At 37.1% G+C, this 22,671-nt stretch overlaps 1 protein-coding gene across 1 annotated transcript in view; it reads right to left on the minus strand.

Moving 5' to 3' along the window:
* PCLO (piccolo presynaptic cytomatrix protein) overlaps positions 1 to 22,671 on the minus strand; it is a 337,810-nt gene that overhangs the window by 172,529 nt on the left and 142,610 nt on the right. The window contains exons 5-6 of the mRNA XM_029958071.1: positions 14,028 to 19,092; positions 11,643 to 13,654 (exon numbers count right to left, since the gene is read on the minus strand). Coding sequence (XP_029813931.1) covers positions 11,643 to 13,654; positions 14,028 to 19,092 — 7,077 coding nt within the window. The remainder of the gene's footprint in view (positions 1 to 11,642; positions 13,655 to 14,027; positions 19,093 to 22,671) is intronic.

Genomic DNA, 22,671 nt, shown 5'->3' on the forward strand with positions numbered 1-22,671 from the left:
GTACTATCAGTTGTGTTTGCAAAAAGCCTCCAGAAAAGCCATTCACTTTTATATACATATATATATATGTCTGTGTGTGTGTGTGTGTGCATGTGGCAAAAATTCTACTTCTGTAACATTGTCAAAACTTCTTGTTTTCTTTGGTGAGTTTTTGGGCCAAATGATGAAGAAACAGGAAGAGATAAAAATGGGTTTGTGTGCCTGGCTTATGGTTCCTCAGACAAGCAGGGCTCAAACTGGCTGCAAGAACATAAGGAAACAGAGCAGCCTACACTACCGCTGTCACAAGAATCACTTTTACTGTCTAAAGAAATATCTGGAGACATTACTATAAAATCCTCTTTACTACAGTATGCCTGATCAAATGAGCAAAGGACAAATTCAGATTCCATTCCATTCTTCCTAGAAGGCCATGACATTTTTGCTGTTGGTTACAACTCAGGAATTATAAAAGGAGAATCAATATAATGTAAATGATTAACCCAGACAGTAAAATTTCTTAAAAATGACAGTCATGGCTTCTAACTTCAACTCAGACAAGAAGTATAATTTTTTTTTGCTGTTGCCCTCTTACATCATGCATGTACAGCAAAAACACAGCTATGAAAGAGGTTACAGAAAATGTGTTCCACAAACAAATGAAGTAAATATTACTTCCCAGATACCTTAGGCTTCTGTCATAGTGTTTTATTGATGCTCTACAGTTATTAAAAATAACCACTCAGTCTCAAATTAATCTTCCCTATATTAGGTCTAAATTTTAGGTGGGTAACTCATTCTGATTCACTCCATCCATCACCCTTCCTGACTATCTTTTCATCTCTGGCAGCTGCTGATGGTCTAAATCAAGGAGTTATCCAGATTTAGGGAAATCAAACCTGTTAAACTTCTCATCACACACAGACACTAAAGAAATCCTCAGCATTTAATTCTCCTTCAGGCCTTTTGCCATACCAGTTATTAAATTTCAAACCCTGCCTTCACTCTTAGTTAGTGGGTGGCCCATTTAGCCTGCTTGGCCATTATGCACCAGGGAAAAGGCTTGCCAGGAGGTGTAAGAGCACCAGCACACGATGCTTGAGCTGGATTTGGCATCAGTAAACAACTTGCAAAGTGAGTAAGGTGAGATAATCAAAGCTGTATTTTGATAGGAACCACTTAGATTGGATGAGAGAGAGTGTCAGAGAAAGACCAGCTGGGAAATAGAAGTAGGGTTTAGCAAAGAGATTAGAGGGAAGATATGGACAGATGGAGAATGTGAACGGAAATTGAACTGAGACCTGAATTCATGCTGTACAAAATGCAAGTTCTGAAGGAGAGCCAAAAGGCAGGCTTCCTCTGGAATGTCACTGTATCTTTCAAAAGTGTTTCAGACTTACCCCTGTATTTGGAGTTTCTAACCAGTTGACTCAGGCATCACAGCACAAAGAAAACCAGCTACTATTAATTCCTGTCTCGTAACTTCACTCTAAGTGCAGAGACTGTAAGCACTTATCATGCCATTATGGGTTCCACTCCCTGAGCTGAACATTGCAGCAGGTAAATCACTTCTTTGAGTTTTTGAAAAACTTTACCAGTGTCCAGCTCCTTCTTTGTAACACAACTGGAAATTATTTGGAGAAATTGAACTGAGAAGCTAAGCACAAAGGAAAAACTCATTCTCTCCAGAGATTGGAGAACTATTGACAGATTGGCTTCTGAAAGTCTGAATTGGCGTCAACAGAGCCAACCTTGTTCTATAAATAAGAGGTTCGTTTGCACTATGGTGCCAATCTGTCAGTAGTCATTCATCTTAAAAGTATGCTGGGAGAAATGAGAAAATAGTGAAAATACTTTTTTTATAATGACATTTCAGTGAATTATATGAAAGTTAATATTTTAAAAATTATTTTTAATTGAGTTTTAGCATGTAGAAAACAATTTATAAATCTAACTTTAACTGAATCATAACTTTTGCTGTGCAGAATTAATAAAAGGAAACTAGTACTAAGTAAATAATTCACTGCTTTAAGAGAAAAAGCAGGAAATAAGAACACAGAAGATTCAGAAGACAGGCTTTTTGAGAGACCATGGGATTCACCTGACCAAAAGCACTCTCAGTCATCTAGAACCCTTTTGTAGTCATTTGAGAAATTAGTGGGATTAAACATATTCTAAAGTAAAACCACAAAATAAGTAGATTAACTGCTGTTCCCTTGGAATACTTCTGCCTGAAGATTATAACAGGAACCTACAGTGAACAGGTCAGGTGGGATTTTTCATCACCAATATCTAATGTCAAACCTGTTGTTTCCAATACTTTATAGCTTAACAAGGTAGCCTATGTCCTTTTGTCAGCCAAGAAAGACAAAAGACCCCTAGGTTTCTGAAGAGAAATGGAAAGAAGAAAATAAAATAGGGAATAAATGCCACTTTAGCTAAGGGATAGAAGGAACAAGATGGGGCATTTAGTCTAATTATGGACCTATTATTATCTCAACTTCCCATCTTTTAAATGAAGGCCCCTATACGATCTGTGTGGTTGGTTTACTAAAGCAGTCTGTAACAAATGCTGTATCAATACAAATTAACAGCAATGACGCTCATGATACTGTGTAAGAAGAGCCATGAGCACTAAAGAAAATTGTATTTAATTTTAGAATTCAATTTTTAAACATAATGTTATTACTCATAGTGCTCAAGATATTCTTGGCTTGGAAGGGAAATCAGTCTTGTAGGCTATCTATCCCTTTATGTTATTCTCAGTATTCAGATATAACACAGTTTCACTAAAATGCTAAGGCATCTGTGCTATTGCAGCTATAAAGTTCATATCTACTAAGTATCCCAGGCCAAAAATTGAGATAATCCATTTTGTGCCTCCACTGGACATGAAGAGTGGTTAATATTCGTCCTATTAAAATAATGTTTAACACAGTGAAAGACTGTTATCTTGCCCAGCTTTGGTCTTCTTTCTAGATCAACACAGCCAGATCCTTCAGCCTTCTAGTCAATGCCTTGTTGTCTAAACCTTTTATCCTTTGTCTTTTGCTCAACTTTGAAATGTCTCAGCGTCTCTAACTCTTAAGTGATACTGAGATAAACTGTATGTAGCATTACAGATGAAGTTGTCAGTATTTCCTAAGAACACCACCACCTATCATGCAAGCACTTCATATTTTTAAGTCTGACCTTTTGTTACTACACTGGAGCATTTTCACTATTGCTATTGCCTAATCAGCAATATTTCTGTGTTTGTTTTTTTGTTGTTGTTGTGTTGTTTTGTTTTTGTTTTCTTTTTTTTATTATTTTTTGGTTGTTGTTTTTGTTGTTTGGGGTTTTTTTTCCTCTTTTTTACCTATAATGTCTGCATCATTGCTGAAATTTTGGAACATTGCTTTGAATTGCAATTCTGATTTTCAAAGTAACTGTGTTTCCCGTATTGATCTTAAAATGCTATGTGAGTGCTTCCTCCATACTTTAAATTGCAATTGAATTATTAAAGAGCCAAACCTATGACAAGCTCTTTTTTGACCCACTTAAAACTGCTTTCCTTTTGTTTGAAAGTGACCAATTTGACCTAAGATATCTAATTCCAGCTGGCAGCTTCCCTTTAAAAATTGTCATTGAAAAAACTTAGCTTATCAATAAATAATGTTGTGTTGGACTGAGAAAGTAAAGCACAGTAGATGGGACTATTTTACTCAGTATTTTATAGTTAAATTTGATCTTGCAGCATTAATATGAAAAACCATCTGTCTATCTTAACAAATTATTTTTAATATGAAATCACTGACTCAGAAAAGCAAGGCCTGAATAGAAGGATTTTATGGATCAGAATCAAAGTAAAGTTAGTTCTAACAGGGAAGCTTTATTAATCAAAAAAACAACACCCAAACTGTTAGATGTTATTAGTCCTCATTGTAATTTGAAACACTGATAGCACAAGAGAATCTGGTCTAGCCAGTATTTCTACAGATGAGAAGTAAAACTTCAGAGCTCTGGTATACAATTTATAAAGCTAATAATGCTGTGATGACTATAAAAAACACACACATATCTAGCCCAAAGATTACTGGGCCACCTTCAGGTCATCTTTTTATTATTTTTATTTTTTGGGATGATTATATGAGGTATATCTAGATCCGCAAATATTTTTCATATTTTTCTTTATGGGAAAATGTAGAGTTTTGAAATTTTAAGTATCTTATATGCTAAAGATAAATTAGGCATAAGTATGACCCTGGAGAAAGGTCATGGAAATTGAGGCCTATAAATTCTAAGGAATTGATTATACAGAATAATTATCTCAATACTGGCATACACTGAACTTTTTCTAAAAACAAAAAACCCAAAACCAAACCCCCAGAGAATCTTAAATGCATTGATGTGGGTTAAAGGAGCATCCTAGAGGTCTCATATGGAGAGGAAACATAACCATTCACACAGTGGAGAAAGAAGAGGCATACAGAACACCTTTTTAGTGTTCTGAGTATTTTGTTGTATTTAATTATATCTGATAATAACTTTTAGATCTACTGTGGTTCTAGGGTGAGGATTTTTTAGCAAACTTCATTTAGGTCATATGAGCTACTGTGGGTTTTTGCCAGTCTTGGATGATTATCAATAAACATTTAATCACATTTGGCTGATCAAGTCAACAATTTATAAACTTTAAAACATTTTAATAAAATTATGGGGAAAAGTGTTGAAATTAAGCATTGCATTTTGTTATTAGATGGACTACTTTGACAGGAACAAATTGGTGTTCTCTGCTTAGTGTACATTGCTACATTTTGCAGGGAAGTTTTCCTGTGTGCAAACTAACTTTCTCCTAGAGAAAACTCAATAGGAAGCTCTGTTCTAAGTGTATCTCAAATAGGCTCAAATCCCAGTAGGAAAAAACAGTCCAAACCAATGACTGGCTCCTTTTGGACAACAACACAGTATACTTGTAGATATTTGTCATCAGCTAATTTGATCTATTGTTCTGCTTTTACCACACCAAAAAACTCGCTAACAAGGCACAGAGAGTGTTTTCTTTCTAATGAAGATTTTACAGACATTGGTCTTCCGCTCCTTTTGGAGAATGTACGTTCATTTCCTCAGCACAATTTTCAAAGCTTCAGTCACAGATGCTCATAAAAGTGGAGACAGAATAAAATGCAGGAAGCCAAAATTATCAGTGGAACACATGAAAGAAATTATCTTTTTATTTCAGTGAGACAATTCACTAGTAGAAATTTTATCCTCCTACTGCATATTCACACTAACTACAGTGATCTGTGGCTTGATAAGAGAGGAAGATCTGAAGCAAAATAGAGCTGAAGTAGGCCAAAACTTGCTCATCAATATGTGCCCCTCATTCTTCAGTGTCTGTTTGGTTCTGCTGTATACATTTGTACGCTGTATTTATTAAAACAGGAACAGGATATTTACCTCTTTCCATGCACAAATCTCCCAGTATTCCTAAAATAGATAACCACCATAACCCAGTCAACTGAAAACAAGTGTAAAGATATTATTGTACCTTCATTCTTCTCTTTGTTCATAGAAAATATAAGAATGAGGGATGGGATTTGTGGCCAGTGATGTTTTTTTAATGTGTATATGAGAGCTCGCTTAAGAGGAAGCTGTATAAGCCAACTGCAGGTGAGAAAAGGCCCAAGTGACATAAAATCTCGGCTCTTTGTCAACTCTACCATAAATCTCATGCTTTAATAAAAGGTAATTAAGGAAAAAGAGTGAATATTATAATAATTTTCTATTATGTGTGAATGTCCCTTGGTTGAATAGAGATGGTGCGAAATCAACTAATATAAAAGTATCAGGCAGGAAAGACTGACCCAGTTAAATGTGCTTTAGAAAATAATGTTTATATGACATGTTGACCAAATATGGGGTATTCTTTCTCTTTTGAAGACCTGACAGATGGAAAAAAACCGCCTCATTTGAGTCACAAAAACGGTATTCCAAAGGATTTCAGATACTGCGCAGGAAGCAATAGCTTGAAATGTTAACAGGACTCTAAATTTTAAATAATTCAGACCATTAGTAGAAAAAATAATTTTAAATCTAGCTAAAGCCACATGGTTAAAGGAAAAGATAGACAAGTTCTATTTTACTATTTACACAGGGATAAGATTGTTGATAATAGTCTCTAGATGTGAGTGAGATCATCTTTTTAACTCAGTTCCCACTGAATTTGTTTGAAGCGCACACACAGAAAAAGAGTGTGACAATATTCAAGCACAAAAGGAACTCAGGGGGAACAGCCACACCTTCCCTGGATTGCTGGCCTGAATTCAGTCTCTGAATAAGATCTCCTGTCCATAAGCAGTGAATAAGCCTCATTCAGACCTTACCCTATCACTAAGTGTATTAACACACTGTCAGGCAGATCTGCATATGCAGTTTAAGAATTGCCTGCAAACCTTATAAATCATGGAAATCAGGCTGTTCCCAGACTGGTGTGTGCATGGCCAAAATGAAGAACCAGTTGCCACCAGTGCCTGGAAAATTTTCATTAAACCACAGCCAACAGATGTCTCTTAGAAGTAAAGTTAAAAAAATACTTTGCACTTTAAATTTAGATACTACCAAAGATGGTTCCTCACTCAACACCCATCTGTACTTAACCCAAATAGCAGCTGTTTCTGTAAGAGGTAATGGCTTCTTTATATTGAAATATACTTTTCACAGAAAACAAAATGTTTTACCTTCTTCTGAACTGAAAAGTGGGACTAAAATGGAAAATTAAAGTCACTGAATTAGGCCTTTTGCAGTTACAATCATGTGACCACCTATGTCTCAGGCCACAAAACACGTCTGAATATTTTACAGTAACTATAAGAGCTATAATAAAGTACCAACTCCTTTTAGTTGGAATTAAGCTCAGACAACGAGAAACCAAGGGAAAGAGCAATATCCTGTGCTCCAATGATAGAATAATTATGTTACCTGAAATTCTGGCATGACACTAAGAAATGAACCTACTCCTTGCTTCTGAGAAAGGTAGGCAAACAGAAATACCCAACTTCAAACCAGGTAACTATCTCTACTCTTTCTCTCTATCCATTACCTAAGCAGAACATTCCTCGCTGAACTACACATCTGGTGATCAGCTTAGTCCTGCATAAACAAGCAAAACATCATGTATATGATAGGTCTACCTACCCATGGCAGGGGAGGTTGGAACCAGATGATCTTTAAGGTCCCTTCCAACGCAAATCATTCTATGACTCTATGATTCTGTAAAATCACTGAAGTCTTAACCTTCAGTTTTAAAGTTGAAATCTTCAGAATACCATAGAAGATAACATTAATATGCTATTAAAGCCATCTAAAAAAAATTACACTCTTTAAAATCTGTATAAAATCAATTCTGCTCTTATTACAACAATAGATGAAGTCCTGCATTTCTTACCTAAATAAAAACATATTTGGGGGGGATTTAGCTTGAAATAATTATCTTTTTTTTACTACATTATATAGATTTGAATTATATTTGCCTTTCAAGTATGACAAATTACATCAGATAAAAATTTCAAGAAAAGTCTCTGTTAACTCTCTTAATAAACATACTGATTGAATTTATTCTAAGTGTTAAAATTTAAATGCACAGTTTCGACCCCAAAGCTGACAGGCTGTTGACAGCTGTGTCTTTGCATTAATTTCACAAATACAAACACTTCTGTTGAGTCTGTGCCCTATCTAGTTGTAGACATTTTCTGTGTGTGACAGGTCATGTGCAACATCTTCTGCAATTTGCTTCAGTTTAGTTGAGCAGGCATTTTGCATCCAAAGGCAAAAGGAAGACAACTTCCATCTTTGATTACACATATGCAATATGTACAAGCGCCAAAGATGACTGTGACTGGCATGTGACTTGATTCTGTGATTCACTGGTGTCAAGCTATTTATTAAACTAGACAGGTACTCACAATTTTTTGTTACTGCTGAATGAACGAATTTTAATCCCCATTTCCAAACTCTACTGACACTTTCTGGTGCTCTCATGGAAAACACTTTCTATGGCTATTCACTCCATGGAATCCTACCATGCTGGACAACTGGACAGTTGATCAAAATCAGTGCTGGGGAGCTCATTGACATGGGGAGCTCAAGAGAAACAAAGCTCACAAAACAGTAAAATTAAGTATCTTTGAAAATGTCAATTCCAAATGGGTAGCTTTCACAACTTTTTTTGGTGCTGACAAGCTACAGTTCCTAATTTTTTTGACTCAGCTACACTTGATTACTAATATATATCATAGAAATGTACAGCATATAAGAATTACAAAAGAAAACATAATGGTAAGTAATATTGTTACTTTGGATTAATATGAAGCCACCATCTACGCTCATTCAAGTGTTCACAGAGACAATGACTATGATAGACAAGTAAATGAAAATGTAATGTAAACACATAACTTGTTATCTGTGCCATCTCTGAAACCAATATTATCTGGATTTTTTGTTATTATTATTATTTGATTAGCTACCAGGTTATTTTTCAGCTTTTCATTTATACTAGGTTAGATAAAACATTGCAATAATTCCCTTTAAAAGGTGCATTAAAGAAGAAAATTATATTTAAAGCAGCTCTAAGACATAGATAATTTAATCATTCTAGCCATAGTCTCCATAATCTCTTTCCCTGAAATGTTGCAAAAAACCATTTTCCATTGGAAGAAATGCATGAATGATGAAAGTGCACGTCCTGAAGGACAAGGTACCATTTCATTGTAAATGTTAGAGAGATCAATTTTATTCTTTCTCTTTTAGTCCTACCAATTGCATAAGAATCAACTTTTTTGCTCAACTGCCATTAAAAAAACCAAAACCTGTGAATCGTGTACATGAACACAGAAACACCCTTTTCACCTGCAGTGTTTATGAATGCAGACAAAGACATAACCCTGAAACATGAACTATTAAAAAAGTGATGGGATATTCATCCATGCAAAAAATATTCATATACACATTCCATTTTCTTAAGGTAGTGAAAGATCAATCTTGCATTTCCATTTTATTCTTTTATGTTCAGCTCTAGTAAATTCTCTTTTCCAGAGTGAGTTCTTTTGTAAGTTTTTCTGTACTGAACTTCACTTTTTTCAATGACAGAATTAATCCCTTCTACCTTTCTCTTATTATAACTAGGAAATTAGGAACTCTTCAGTCAGGAGAAACAAAAGTGTCCACAGAGAATTAACAAAGACTTTAGTTGTTGTGGGCACTGTACAAAGAATGAAAAAACAGTCCCAGTGTCAAAAATATTTTAAAGTTGAGGTAGCATCTCACCTTCACACTTAGCAGGATAATCCAAAAGTGATCCTGTATTTAAACTTAACAACATGTGGTTCTAATAACAGACATCTACAGCTGAAAAAATGCCAACAAGGTTTACACTTTGCCAACAGTGACACTGCTTTCAGAGAACTTTTGAGTGTGATAAAATGTACAAAACAAGAAATCACTGTCCATTCTTTCCTGTAATATGGTCCTAAACCCACGGTATAAACAAACGGACATTCTGGAGGGAATACTATGTTTTATTGGAACTAGATAATTTAAACCTTATACTGCAGAACTCTTCTTCACAACATAACTGGTCTGAGTATTCGAGAACTTAAATTGATATCGAAACTGCAAAAGGAACTCATACCCCTATTTCCAGATGCTGATGGGGTCAATCGATTACATTCTGCGAGGCTCACTGTAAATATTTTCTTTTTTTGGTCACATGGCTTTTCCTCCTTTATGTACCTGATCTCAGTGTAAGATAATTGAACCTCAGATACATAATCAACAAAGCTCTATCAGAGAGTATAATAAGCTTAACGCTTAACAGAACATGAAGGCAGGAAATTATGGTCATGATAGGTTTACAGAGCAGCTTCCTCACCATGTGCTGCATGGTACAGTTAATGTAGTCCACTTCATATTCATGGAAGTTTTTTATTATTCTTGCACTTGTCTACTTGCACCCCATTTTCCATAAAAATGTCCCCCCCATTTATTTAGACTGTAACTACTTTGAGACATGGGCTATTTGCTTCTTGATGGCTGCATATTAGTGAGAACAATATAGCTCCTTGCTGTTTAAGCCCAAGGCAAGACAGTAAAGAATATGTGGTTAAAAAAGAAACAATGGTGTACAAACCCTTTGTTTCCATGTCTCACAAATGAATACTGTATGTGTTCAAACTCTACTGTAAAGGCCTTTAAACAATCAGCTACTTACAGAATGTATCATCCATCCTACAAAGCATCCAATTCATATCAAGTATATATATATATGTATCTATGAAATAAGTGAAGTGAATAACTTGTTCTTGGAAGTAGTTTCACTATGCTGAGTAGAACCAAACACTTTCTCAAAGTCTCTGAGCAATGTTCTTCAAGATGCTGTTCCAAATCCCCTACATGAAACTTTAATCCTCATGTGACTTTCCCCCTCTGTGCTTATCCTGCATTAGGGAATGATGTTTATATGGAGTGACAATGCCACGACTACAGTTTTCCCTTCAAAAGTCCAACTCTTTTCCAAGCAGTAACAGTGTGGGAAGTACTTAATATCTGTACAAATATGTGAAGCTGCAGAAACTGCTTACAGTGGGAGCCTTGGAGGGTATAAACAGCTAATTCTGCATTTGAAAGCCACCACAAATTATCAAACACTCTTTATCCTATCCAGTCTATATTAATAACTCCTGTATTCACAGATAACCGAACATAAAAGATAAATATTGCTGAAGAACTTGAGTGACAACTCTTCCAGAGTTCTGACAAGTAAAATACTGACCCTGCAACTGACAGAAGGGAATGGTCTTGGACAAAAGGACAGCTAAGGACATATCCAATTACAAAGGTATTTTTTAGCCAAGACTTATTCCTCTTATTCATAAATAATGATCTGGTTCCCAAATATTAAGTCTTACTTCTCAAGGGAAAGAAATACCGCAGAAATGAAAAATTTTGAACCAAATTATGTCAGTCTTCTTTGACCCCTACATGAAACAGCCCTCAAAACTTGTATAACTGCTTGATAATCCTCCTTATCCAAAACAAACAAATTAATAATGGATTTGAGATATGAGACCTTTTGGTCTGGGAAAGATAAAAGATGTACACATTGGGACACAAGATTATCCAAGGAATCACAAATGGCCGAGAAACCTCATGAGGGTCAAAAAGGACAGCTAACTAAGGCAATTATAAATCTGGTGTTATCTGCCTTTCAGGAGGCACATGCAGTAATTTCAAGGTAAATGCATTACAGACTGTGCCACAAGAGCTGGATGTCGCATAATTAGAAAGAAAATGCTTTAATTTTCTAAACAATTGGCAGTAACCCCATATTGCCATGTAACCCCTATATTGCACAATGAATTGCCATGTAAAACACAAAGTGCCTTCCAAATTCTGAACATGAACTTGTGTTCAATATGTAATATGGATTTCCCTATTTCCAGGAAAAGCAGTGAAGGAAATAGCCATTGCTTTAGACAGCAGATGTTCCTCTGGACTTCTCAGCAGGGTGTGCAAAAAGCCTACATACACAGGTATTAGAAATGAGTGTGTCAGCCCTCATGCTGTACTGATTGCTGTAGAATTGCATATTATAAAAAAAAAAAAAAAGGCAAGCAAATACTTCTTACCATAAAACCCTCAGTGTACTGAAACTGAGCTCTGGAACTGTCTTCTGCTGTGGGACTCAGGGGCTTAGGATCAGACATAGAGCGTTGCATCATCTTTGCTGCCTTTGGGCTTGGAGGAACCTTGGCAATGTCAGCATGCAGCATCTTCTGAGGGCTGATGTCATCAGTGATGGGTTTTTCATAGGGTACAAATGCTGACTCTATAACTTTGCTTGGTGAAACGGGTGAAATGGGTGAATAGAGAACTTTGGGAGATTTGGGAGGGGAAGGGACTACCTGCAATGTGGAGTCTGGACGAAGGTGGGATGAGTATCCTATCTCTAATGGCGTTGGACGTTTTTTATCTTTCTGAGGAGATGAAGCTGACAGATACTGGGGACTTTGAGTATCTGAATCTGTCTCTGTTTGACATCCCAGACTTTCTCCTTTATATGTCTTTTCTGGAGCTGAAATGTGCTTTATGATTTCAACCTTAGCATCCAATCGGGCCCTGATTGAAGGTGTTCTTATTGTTCCTACAGGTTCTGTTTGTACGGAAATCTCTGCCACTGTCTGAACTGCAATACTAGAGACTTTGGAGAATGGTTTAGCTTTGTCTGCCTCAGTGGTACTCTCACTGTATTTCCCTATCCGAGGCTTCCTTCTGGATTTGCTAGAAAGATCCCATTCATCTTGATCTTCATCATCTGTCTGAACACTTGTATCAACACTCTTCTTACTTCTCCGTCTCCTGTTTGTGTAGCCTCTGTCTGCTCCATCTTCATCATCAGTTTGCACTCCACTGTCCACTATCTTTTTGAAGCACCGGGGCTCTTCTTCCAGGGTCTGCTCAAACTCCTCATATGGACCACGTAATTTTGGCATAGAACTTCTCTTTTTCAACTGTTTCTCCTCTCTAACATCAATATCCTTAAGAGACATTTCTGAAACTGAGCTTAGGATACCAGACCTAGGTATGTACTGGGTAATGCCATCAGACTGAACTGTGTACCATGCTTGGCTTTGTGGAATTTCAATACCCAACACTCCTGAAGCTGTAGTGGTTGCATCATCAGTAGGCCAAAACTGACCATTTTCTGCAGTGGCATACTGTCCTTCCAAAAGAGTTTGATCTGTCGTAGTTTGTGGCGAGCCAGTTCCTGAAGGGTCGTAACCGTACTGATATATTTGACGAAGTTTTTGCTCCTCTAATTGTTGGTGGAGCTGCTGTTGAAGTTGTTGGAATTGTTCAAGCTGCAACTGCTGCTGGGCTAATGTCTCTTGTCTCATCATAAACTGAGCTTGTCGTTCCTCCTCCTGCTGAAATAAGAGATGATGTTTCATAGATTGCAACTCCTCAAGCTTTTTTTGCACCATAAACTTTTCTTGTTCCCTAAATCTTTGAATTTCCTGACGTTCCCATTCCAGCTCTTCTGCAAAGCGCTGCTGCTTAATTTTCTCAAGCTCAAGAAGTTCCCGCTCCAAATCAAGCTGCTGCTGTTTGCCTTCTTCGGGGGCAATGAGAAGGGCAACCTCATCATCAATTACATCTGTATAAACTTCAGATGCCGTAGTTAAAGTAGGTATCAAGCTGGTTGGCTCAGTGGTAATAGTTTCTACAGTATGAGGTGGTAACCTTGTCTCCATATCAATGGCAGTAATTGCACTATCTTTTTCAGCTGCCACAGTTGTTAAGAAACTGTATGATCTTGGGAGAGGTTGACTCTGTTGCAAAGTTGATAAAGAGGGCACCGAGTCAATTGTTTGGAGAGTAGGTAAATCTCTGACAGTTGTACTGAAAATAGAACCAGGTTGTGTAGTGATGGCAAATGTGGATGGGATTGGAGTCGCTACTGAAGAATAAACAACACCATTGGATGATCTTAAAACACTTCCAACGCCAAACTGGGAACCCAGAGATGATACCATTCTTGCTTGGGAATACTGTGGTGCACTGAGCCCGAGGCCAGAAACCACCTGCCGAGTCTCTGCATATGGACCAGTAGTCTTGCTTGAGTAATCCATAACCTCACCTGAAATTACAGGGCAAAGTTACAGTCCAGTCCCACAAAAGAATGCTGCTTTGCGGATTCTGAAAGTCATCCCCTCTTGATGAAATAAATGGGAAGGGGAAACCGCATGCAAATCTTCAGGTTAATGATCTACTTTAGATGTGAAGGAAACAGCATTTCTGAACATGCAGGCACATGCAGGCACCTCTGTGCAAACACATATGTAAAATGAAGAAATGAAAAACACGTGTAATCCAGCATAATTTGTCACACTGTCCAAAAGAAAACAAAACAACAGAAGGAGGGGAAAAACAATAAAAAAATTATCCTGAAATGAGGTGAGGAACATCAAAATTATATTTCAAAGAAAGATCTGCTGCTGTGTCATACTGACCTGTAGTTACTCTTCCAGAAGTAAGATCTACTGCTGTATCAGTTGCCCCAACTCGATAATCAAAGCTATTCTTGCTTTTATATGCAAACAGTCCAGCTTCTGATAAATTTGTGTCAGACATAGATGGTTTCATACCTCCCATTCCTCGGTAGCCATATGACCCTGAACGATCATACTGATAATGGTCATCTCTGTAGCCAAAGCGATCTTCAGGAAGTGTAGTAGGTGGCTGCTGTGCTGCACAGCTCCTAAATGGCAATTTATAAACCATATCACAGCAGACAGCTCTTCTCCCTGCAGTCAGATCTACAGGCTTTTCATCATCTTCTATTACTGTCGTTATGATACCTGAAGTAGTGTCATCCATTGTTACTACCGTTCTGTGGGATTTTGTAGTGCTAAGGTCAACTGCTCCACTCTCTGCTGGCTCCTGAGAAGTGGAGAGATCAGTCCAACCATTTGTAACACCAACAGGTGGTACAGTAACAGGCTTTGTAGTAGCCCATGTCATTGCCTGTGTTGAAGTACCTAGGGATAAATTTATTGGCACTTCATCTCTACCTGCAGAGAAAGCCTGGCTGCTTGTTACTCTGTATGGAGGCTCAAAATGTTTTGATGTTGTCAGCTGGAGTGGTATTGTCATTGCATGTCCCAGATCCACAAGGCTGTCTGTACTGGTGGTGTAGCTCACAGTGGCAGTGCAGGTCACTACTGTTACTGTCCCAGTGACTACAGACAGGGAAGGATCAGCAACACACGCAGTGCTCAGGTTTATTATGGATGGCTGGACAGTACTTACTGGGCGCCCACCTGCGTCACTCACTGGCATTTGCCTTCTCATGTCCATGGAAACAGCAGACAGATCCATACAGCTGTCTCTCATTTCAACGTCCATCTTAGTTAAAGTGCGAAGATCTATGACATCACCCAAAGGATGGAATCTTCCGTTCTCTCTATATCTGGGTTGATCTACTATATGTAGTGGCTCTGGAGGTATAGTAATAGCAACACTACCTAAACCATAACCAGGCACTGGACCCTTAACCACAGACACTGTGGTCTTGGTTACCTCTGTGGTTACTACTTCTGGTTTTAAACTAGGTATTTTTTCAAAAGTCGATTGTGTTGTCACAGGAATAGCTTGCAAAGCACCTGAAATATACATACTCTGACCGGCCGTACTTTGAATTTCCATAGTTTTCATGGGTGAAGTAAAAACTGGTTGCATAGGCTGGGGAATCTGTTCTTTAGGAGGTGCTTCTAAAGGCCAACTGGTAACAGCCTGACTAGTTATAGCTTCTGTGGGAGTTCCAGGCTCTGATGGCAATGTGATGACAACATATGTTTCCTGTGACGGTTTTGCCAGTCTTGGTGAAGATTTGTTAGAGTGTGGAGACAAAGGGGAAGTAGGTGATGGTATTTTGTACTCAGCTGTGGAGACCAAATTCAGAGTCATACTTGAAGTCAATGACAAACTTACTGGTTTGGGCTGTGTTTCTGCTGGCTTATGAACAGCTATTGGGAGTGGAGGTACTGCTGGTTTAGGAGCAATTGGAGGTTTAGTTACTTCAGTGGGCCTGTGACTGAAAACAAGTCCTGCTGGGATGGAAGATGGTTTAGGTGGTACAGGAGGTGGTGTTGGAGTGTATGTTTTTGTGATAGGTACCACATGATTCTTTAATACAGCTGTGGACTCTAGTGCTGGAACAGTTGTGACTGAAGGGACCACTGTGGGAACTGTTGCTGCTGTAGTCTTAATCTGTGACTTCTTTTTGGGATAAATGGCTGGTTTGGGTAAAATAGGTGGAGGTGGTAATGGTGGTGGAGGTGGTGGTGGTGGTGGAGGAGGAGGAGGTGGGGGTGGAGAAGGTTGTGCAGGAGAATCCAAAGAAGAGCTTCTAAAAAGAGAGAATACTTTGGCTGAAACAGCAGGAGCTGAGGAAGGCACAGAGACCATGCTGGTCTTACTTACAACACTGGGAGTGGGTACAGAAGATGTTTCTGATGCAGGCTCTGTAACTGGTAATGATGCTATACCTATAGGTGGTTGCTCAGATGTAACACTAGTCAAATCAATCCTTGCCATATCAACACCTAATTCTTTGTGTGGCTCTTCATGATGAATTTTGACACTGCCAGCCTCTATCGTACTTTTAATTTTTCTAGCTGCTTCCTTCTCTGCTTTGGAGGTATCAAAGGAAACAGTATCAGCCACATATTCCTTGGGTTTTGTAACTGTAGTTGTCACTACTGAAGGTGTAGTTTCAGGCAAACAAACTGCAGCTTGATCCACACTCTCCTTATCTGATGCTATGGAAGGCTTTTTAGTGGTTCCATCAATAGATTCATAAGGCATGCTCACTTCAGAGTACTCTTTTGCAGACGTTAGGGGAACCTGGCTTATTGTACTGATACCTTCAGCATCTGCTGGTTTACTTACAGCATCTGCTGTACCTATAAAACCTGTGGTTGCACTATCTATAGGTGATGAACTATCTGTGGTACAAACTGAAGATGTAGATGATGTTAAGGAAGCTGTATCAGAAGGTAAAACTGATGCAGCAACTTCAGATGTCTCAGAATATGTCAATATTGATGTTTCATGAGAAATTATTTCTTGAATTTCTCTGGCATAATCTGTTAAGTATTCATCTTCAATTTCCTCTGTTGTAAAATGCTGTGTTATTTTAACATCTGGAATAGAAAGTGTTGTGCTACTGACAGGTGATATATCTGAGATTGCTGAAGTAGTGCTTGATGTTAAAGATGTACTATCCACTATCTCTCCAACACCAGATACCTTTGTATCAGATGTGGGAATGAAATCTGAAGTTGGTTGTGTTGGACTGGAGCCAGGGGTTAGCTGCATTTTCTGTCTTTTCATAAGCTCTTCATAAGCAGCTTCTGCATCTAACAAGTGCTTTTCCTCGGTGGTAGAAGTTACTGTGCTGTCTAATACAACTATTTCATGACTTTCTGGAATAATGTAAGAACTAGAAACAATATCTTCTTGAGGCACAATAGTATGTAAAGTCTCAACATTATAGTAGTCTTTCTCTAGATCAGTAACTTTCTGTGGTTCATCATAGACCTGTTCTGAAGCTCTTGGTTTTTTCTCTTTTCCTCTCTGTTGTATATATTCACTGCTCTCATCTTGTCTCATGACAAGATTAGTATCAATACTTCCATTGTAAGTATCCTCTACTAAAGATTCATAAATATAATCCTCTATAAGCATTCCACCATATAAAGATTCTTTTTCAAATATTTCATCTTTTTCATTTGCAATTTGAAATGATTTGGACTTATGCATCATCTCCTCATATACCTCTTCAGCACTTTTCAATGTCTTTTGACCACTTTCTTCTTTTGGGAGTCCAACTGGTTGTTCATCTGTTGGCGAGTATAGAGAGACAGCAGTAGGCAATTTGTAAACTTTTTGTACTTCTATTATTTTTTCTGGGCTGATTTCAAATCCTTCAGGATCTGACTCAATACTGGGTGAATATTCAGAACAGGAAGATCTGTGCAGCTCTTCCATTTCTGCTGCCTGTCGTAATTCTTCTGTTGGAGATGCATCTTCAATGGGAGAAAGATTACTTGGTGGAGTCTTTGGACGTTCCCTTCTTCTCTGGGCTCTTAGTTCATCCTTGTCCTTTTTAGATTTTTTGCTAGAACTTTTTCTTTGTTGCTGTTCTAATTCACGCTGTTTCTCTTGTTCCTTTAGAAGTTCTTCCTCTTCCCGTAGTTCTTCTTCTTCTGAAGAGTCTTCAATAGTTGGAAGAAGAGGACCATGTGTCCGATGTCTGGCTTTGCGCTGTTGTTTGCTCTCACCTCCCAGTTTTTTGTGACTAGGACTGCTGTCACTATCTTCATCAAGTGATGACACTGAAGTAGGAGATGTACCTGGTGTGAAACTAGAAGCATGTAAACTAGAAGATCCTTCTCCTCTAGATCTATCTTCTGGTGAATCTGTAAGACTCTCCATCTCTAGCTCAGGTTCTTCATCAAAATATAAAATACCTTTCTGTTGTTCAGTTACTTCAGAGTATTTGTTTGCTACTGTACTATTTAATTCTATTGTTTTGAAACGTCGAAGGCCTCCTCCTCCAGTTATTGCAAGTTCTTCACTGTCTTGACTTTTACTTTCCCTGTATTTTGGCTCTGGGCTTTCATCAAAAGTCTCATCATCGTCATCGTGCCACGAATGTCTTCTTCCTGCATCCTCATCATAGCCCGCACTACTTTTCCGTGCCATTCTTCTATGTTTTCCAGCTGTTCCTTTGGCTTTGCTTTTCACTTCTTCTTTCTTTTGGCTTTCAGTTGCACTGATCTCTTTGAGTTGATTTCTAATGAACTCATCATCTTCAGAACCTGAAGCGTCTTCATCAGCACTCATCTCCATAATCTGTTTTCTAATGAAGTCTTCCTCATCACCTGATCCCTGACTGTCATCTCGTTTGTACTCATCACTGCTTGAAGAACCAACACTAGTTCTTCTTTTTCTCCTTGGGACGGGTGAGTTTTCACTCTCACTGCTGTCTTCCACAGAATCATAGCGTTGTCTTCTTGCTGATACGTCGTCTCCTTCATGTTCTTCCTTGTAATCTGCCTGCGAGGAAGCACTTCCTTTGCCCTCTTCTATGATGGTTCCTTCACCTTCTTTAATAGCTTCCAAGTCTTCCTCCTCTGAACTGTAAGATTCTGGAGTGACTGGCAAAGGCTTTGCTTTATGTTGATCTTTTGTCTGTTCACCATATGTCTCAGAAAGCTCTTTGCTTTTTGCAGATTTTTCATCAGAAAGAGTACTTGCCTGAGCTTCCAAAATTGACAGTACAGTACTTTCTAGTTTAGCTAGATCTGAGGGGCTTGGTGGACTTTCTTGTGAAATAGTGTCTTTTTTATTAGTTTCTCTGAGTAAATCCTTTTCATCAGTGGGGATAAGACTTGGAATTTCACCAAGTGAACTCGATATCCCGTCAGAAGAATACCCGGTGTCACTCAGACCTTGTGGACTTTTCTGTTGCTGAGAGCTTGATGTGTCTGATTTTTCATCCTCCTTTTCCTAAAAAAATAAATACATACGCGTATGTATATACTTATATATAAATTCTTAATGTCTCCTGGCAACTAAATATATGTGATTCTTTTTCCTAAAGGCTGAGTTAATGTCTCAGTTGAAGACTGAACACTAATTTCACTATTCAAAGCTGTTAAAATAATACAAAAAAAGTTCCTCAAATTTTTATTTTTTGCATTGAATCTAACTAAGCTTTACATGGCTGTCCATGCTGGTCACTGATTTTACTGTTTACAAGATGACAATCTATTTCTCAATATAAAAAGTTACTGTATTTAATTTTTTCATAACATTTACTAGTGATAATCTGTCATTTGTTCACATATCCATGGGACAAGTTGTTCGGGGGTTAATTTATATGAAGATTGTAAAAACTATGCTTCAAAGCTTTCTACATGGTTCTAGATACAAAGCAATATGGCTTTGTCCGCAGAATTTCTGGGTTCTGCTCCTTTTTTTTGCCCATTTAATCTTTTATGATTGTGGTAATATGTCAATCTTCTCATATTTTGGACCTATTTTGGACCCAAAACTCAATTTTGTTTATTGAAGTATTACACATTGTAACATGCAACAGAATACATAGAGTATTGAAGCATGATTTAACACGATTTGGAATGTCCCCACAGATATATATAATTGGGCACTGTACAAATATTTTCTGAGTACCTCATAAAAAAGAAGTTTCTCAGTAAATTGCAGAGGTAAGTTGTTAGTAGGGAAGTGTAATTGCAGGGAAGAAAGCAGGAGGGTCAGCTATTGGTCAAAGGAGGCAAACAAGGCAGGCACACCTAACTGAGCATCAGAACCAATGTTTTCTTTCCATCACTAATTAAACACCCTTATTCATCCTAGCTTCCAGATCCTTCTACACCATTCTGACTGACAAGCACCTCTATCACCTTTAAATAACGATACCAAAAATATCCTACAGCAAGCATTTCTGCACCAATTTCCCTCCTGCTTCTCTCAGCAGTGAAACGCTCTTAGTGAAGGTACCTCATCATTCAGTTAACAAAACAGCTCACTCTCCAAAACACAGGTCATCTTAGCTGCCCTCTTAGCTGACAATATTATGAATGTCCCCATCTCCACTACCTATTTGAGAACAAGCATCCCAATTCTCCTTCTTTTAATAATATGATGTAATTTTTATATCAGTTATGGCTCTCAATAATACAAGTAGGTAGTATTTATTAGCTGTGTTAATCTGACTCAATGATTTCTGAAGTACAGCAAACCATTTATTTAAAGCTTTAATTTATCAGCTTCCTTGGCAATACTCTTAATTGAAAAATAATTTTAAAATAATACTGGGGAATAAGTAAATAAGAAAATTATCATGAATGTTACTTAAAATTTAAAGTTACCTTTACACTCATGTTAAGTTGCTATCAATTACAACTATTTTCAAATGTTTATTCACTCTAAAATTTACTGCCAAAATATTTAATATTTGTTATTGTCAGCTATTTTATTTTTAAAAACCAGTCAGTTTTTTTTACATTATTTCATTTGCATTTAAGGTACCTGTTCTTGCTTTTAGACATAACCCTTTGAACATAATCCTACATTAAAACACTAATATTAATATTACAGTAATATACTAGTTAGTATTTTACTAAATAATCATCATTTCAAAGAAGTAATTTATTATATGCTTTTCAAAATCAGATATTACAATGAATATAAACTACATCTGTTCTTCCCATCATTGTACCCAATACTGTAAACCTAGTTGTCTGATATCATAGCAAAATCTATTGTAATTAAAAATCCACTGCGAAAACAAATATTTCTAAGGACTTCCTGAATGATAAGGCTGTGATTAATACATAAATATGGAGAACCTATAGTACTCAAAACAACTTTAAATATGGAGAACCTATAGTACTCAAAACAACTTTGGGAATCATCATCATTTGAATACTTTAGCGCTCACTATTCTGAAAAATGAATATACTCCAGCCCTTAAGGACAGGACTACCTATAGTCTTCACAAAAAGCCAGTAATCAAGCATAGTTAAAATTCAGGGTTTGTATCTTATATTTACATTTTTGTTATCTTTATTAAAGAAGAAAGTATTTAAGGGGAATTTATTGGACTGTGTTTAAAAAATACATCATTAAATATGTCATTAAAACCAAGGAATTTTTACCTCTATAAATATCACTAAAATTTCACCTATGACACTTGATTGCTCTTTTTTCTTTTATGACCCATAAGTTAATACTTATAAAGACATAACCAACAAAACATACTGTGATCAATTTAGATGAACTACTGAAAAACACAAACATTGCTCAAGCCCAGAAGGTCTCCTAGGAGCTGATGGACAGAATGCATCTATCTAGTGAAAGTGAGCCTCTCAGGTCTTGGTTCTCCACAGGGAGATGAAATGATACAGTCCCTGGTAAAGCACAGACAGAAGGCGTCAACTAAACAGTTGAGCACAGAAAAAGGTAGATAACAACTGGTCAAGGAACAACTTCAGAGGAGATGGTAATGAATATTGCTGTTGCCCACCTTAGTGTTGAACCTCAGTGTATGCCATAACATGACTGCTATGAGAAACAGGAAACTGAATATGGGAACGTCTGCAATTTGTACAGTAAGAAGGAGAAAAAGATCTACAATAAGGACAGACTTCTTTTATCACTAGAAATAAATGTGATGAGAAAAATCCAACTTTCTTTTGAAGGCTACCAAAATACGAATATATTTTCTGTAATTTTTGTATCGATCATTGCTTGCCCTATGAAATGTCATGCAAAAATTATCCTGCACATCATGTTTCGAGATCAATATGCATGTAACTTACAATAAATAATATTTGGCCTTTTTTTTTTCCTCTATTTCTTGCAGTCTGAGAACTAGGATATTGCCCTAGCTACGTCTATGCTTAAATGACTGGTAACTTACTTTCTACAGGGTTAGCCATCACATACATGAAGGCAGCATAATTGTTAAACTTGTAAATATACCACAAGTACAAGATTTTTAGATGAAAAGCAAAATATTGCAGAAATAATATTGCTAAGGATCATATATATATATGCCACTATTCTTGAGAATGAAAAATACATTCTAATCAATAAGAAAAAAAATCCACTTTTTTCTTGTAAAGTAGGAAGTAGTTTGGTACATGTTGAATTACTGGGCTTTTCTGAGTATTTGAATGGCATTTACTCTGAAAGTTTGCCTAGTGTGAGTTTTTAATACTGAACAAATTTAGCTCTAATACAGACATGAGGAAGAAGACTTATAAAACCTGCAGCCTGGATAAGACTTTAATTACAGTAAAGGCAACCTCTTTAACTAATGACAAAAATGATCTAATGTCAAATGTATTTGTGCTGTTCTAGTGGCTTTTCTACAGTGTCAATGTCAATACACTTCACTTTTGCTTTAGAAATATTATTTATCACTACTCTTCCTTTACTTTTACTATTATTTGAAAATATAAAACTTAATGCTTAACGTGTTCAAAAAACATCTAGGTGTGGCACTTAGGAACATGGTTTAGTAGTGAAAGTTGGGCTTCATGATCTTAGAGGTCTTTC

This window comes from Manacus vitellinus, unplaced genomic scaffold, assembly GCF_001715985.3.
Source record: "Manacus vitellinus isolate BGI_N305 unplaced genomic scaffold, ASM171598v3 scaffold_13_pilon, whole genome shotgun sequence".
Lineage (NCBI taxonomy): Eukaryota > Metazoa > Chordata > Aves > Passeriformes > Pipridae > Manacus > Manacus vitellinus.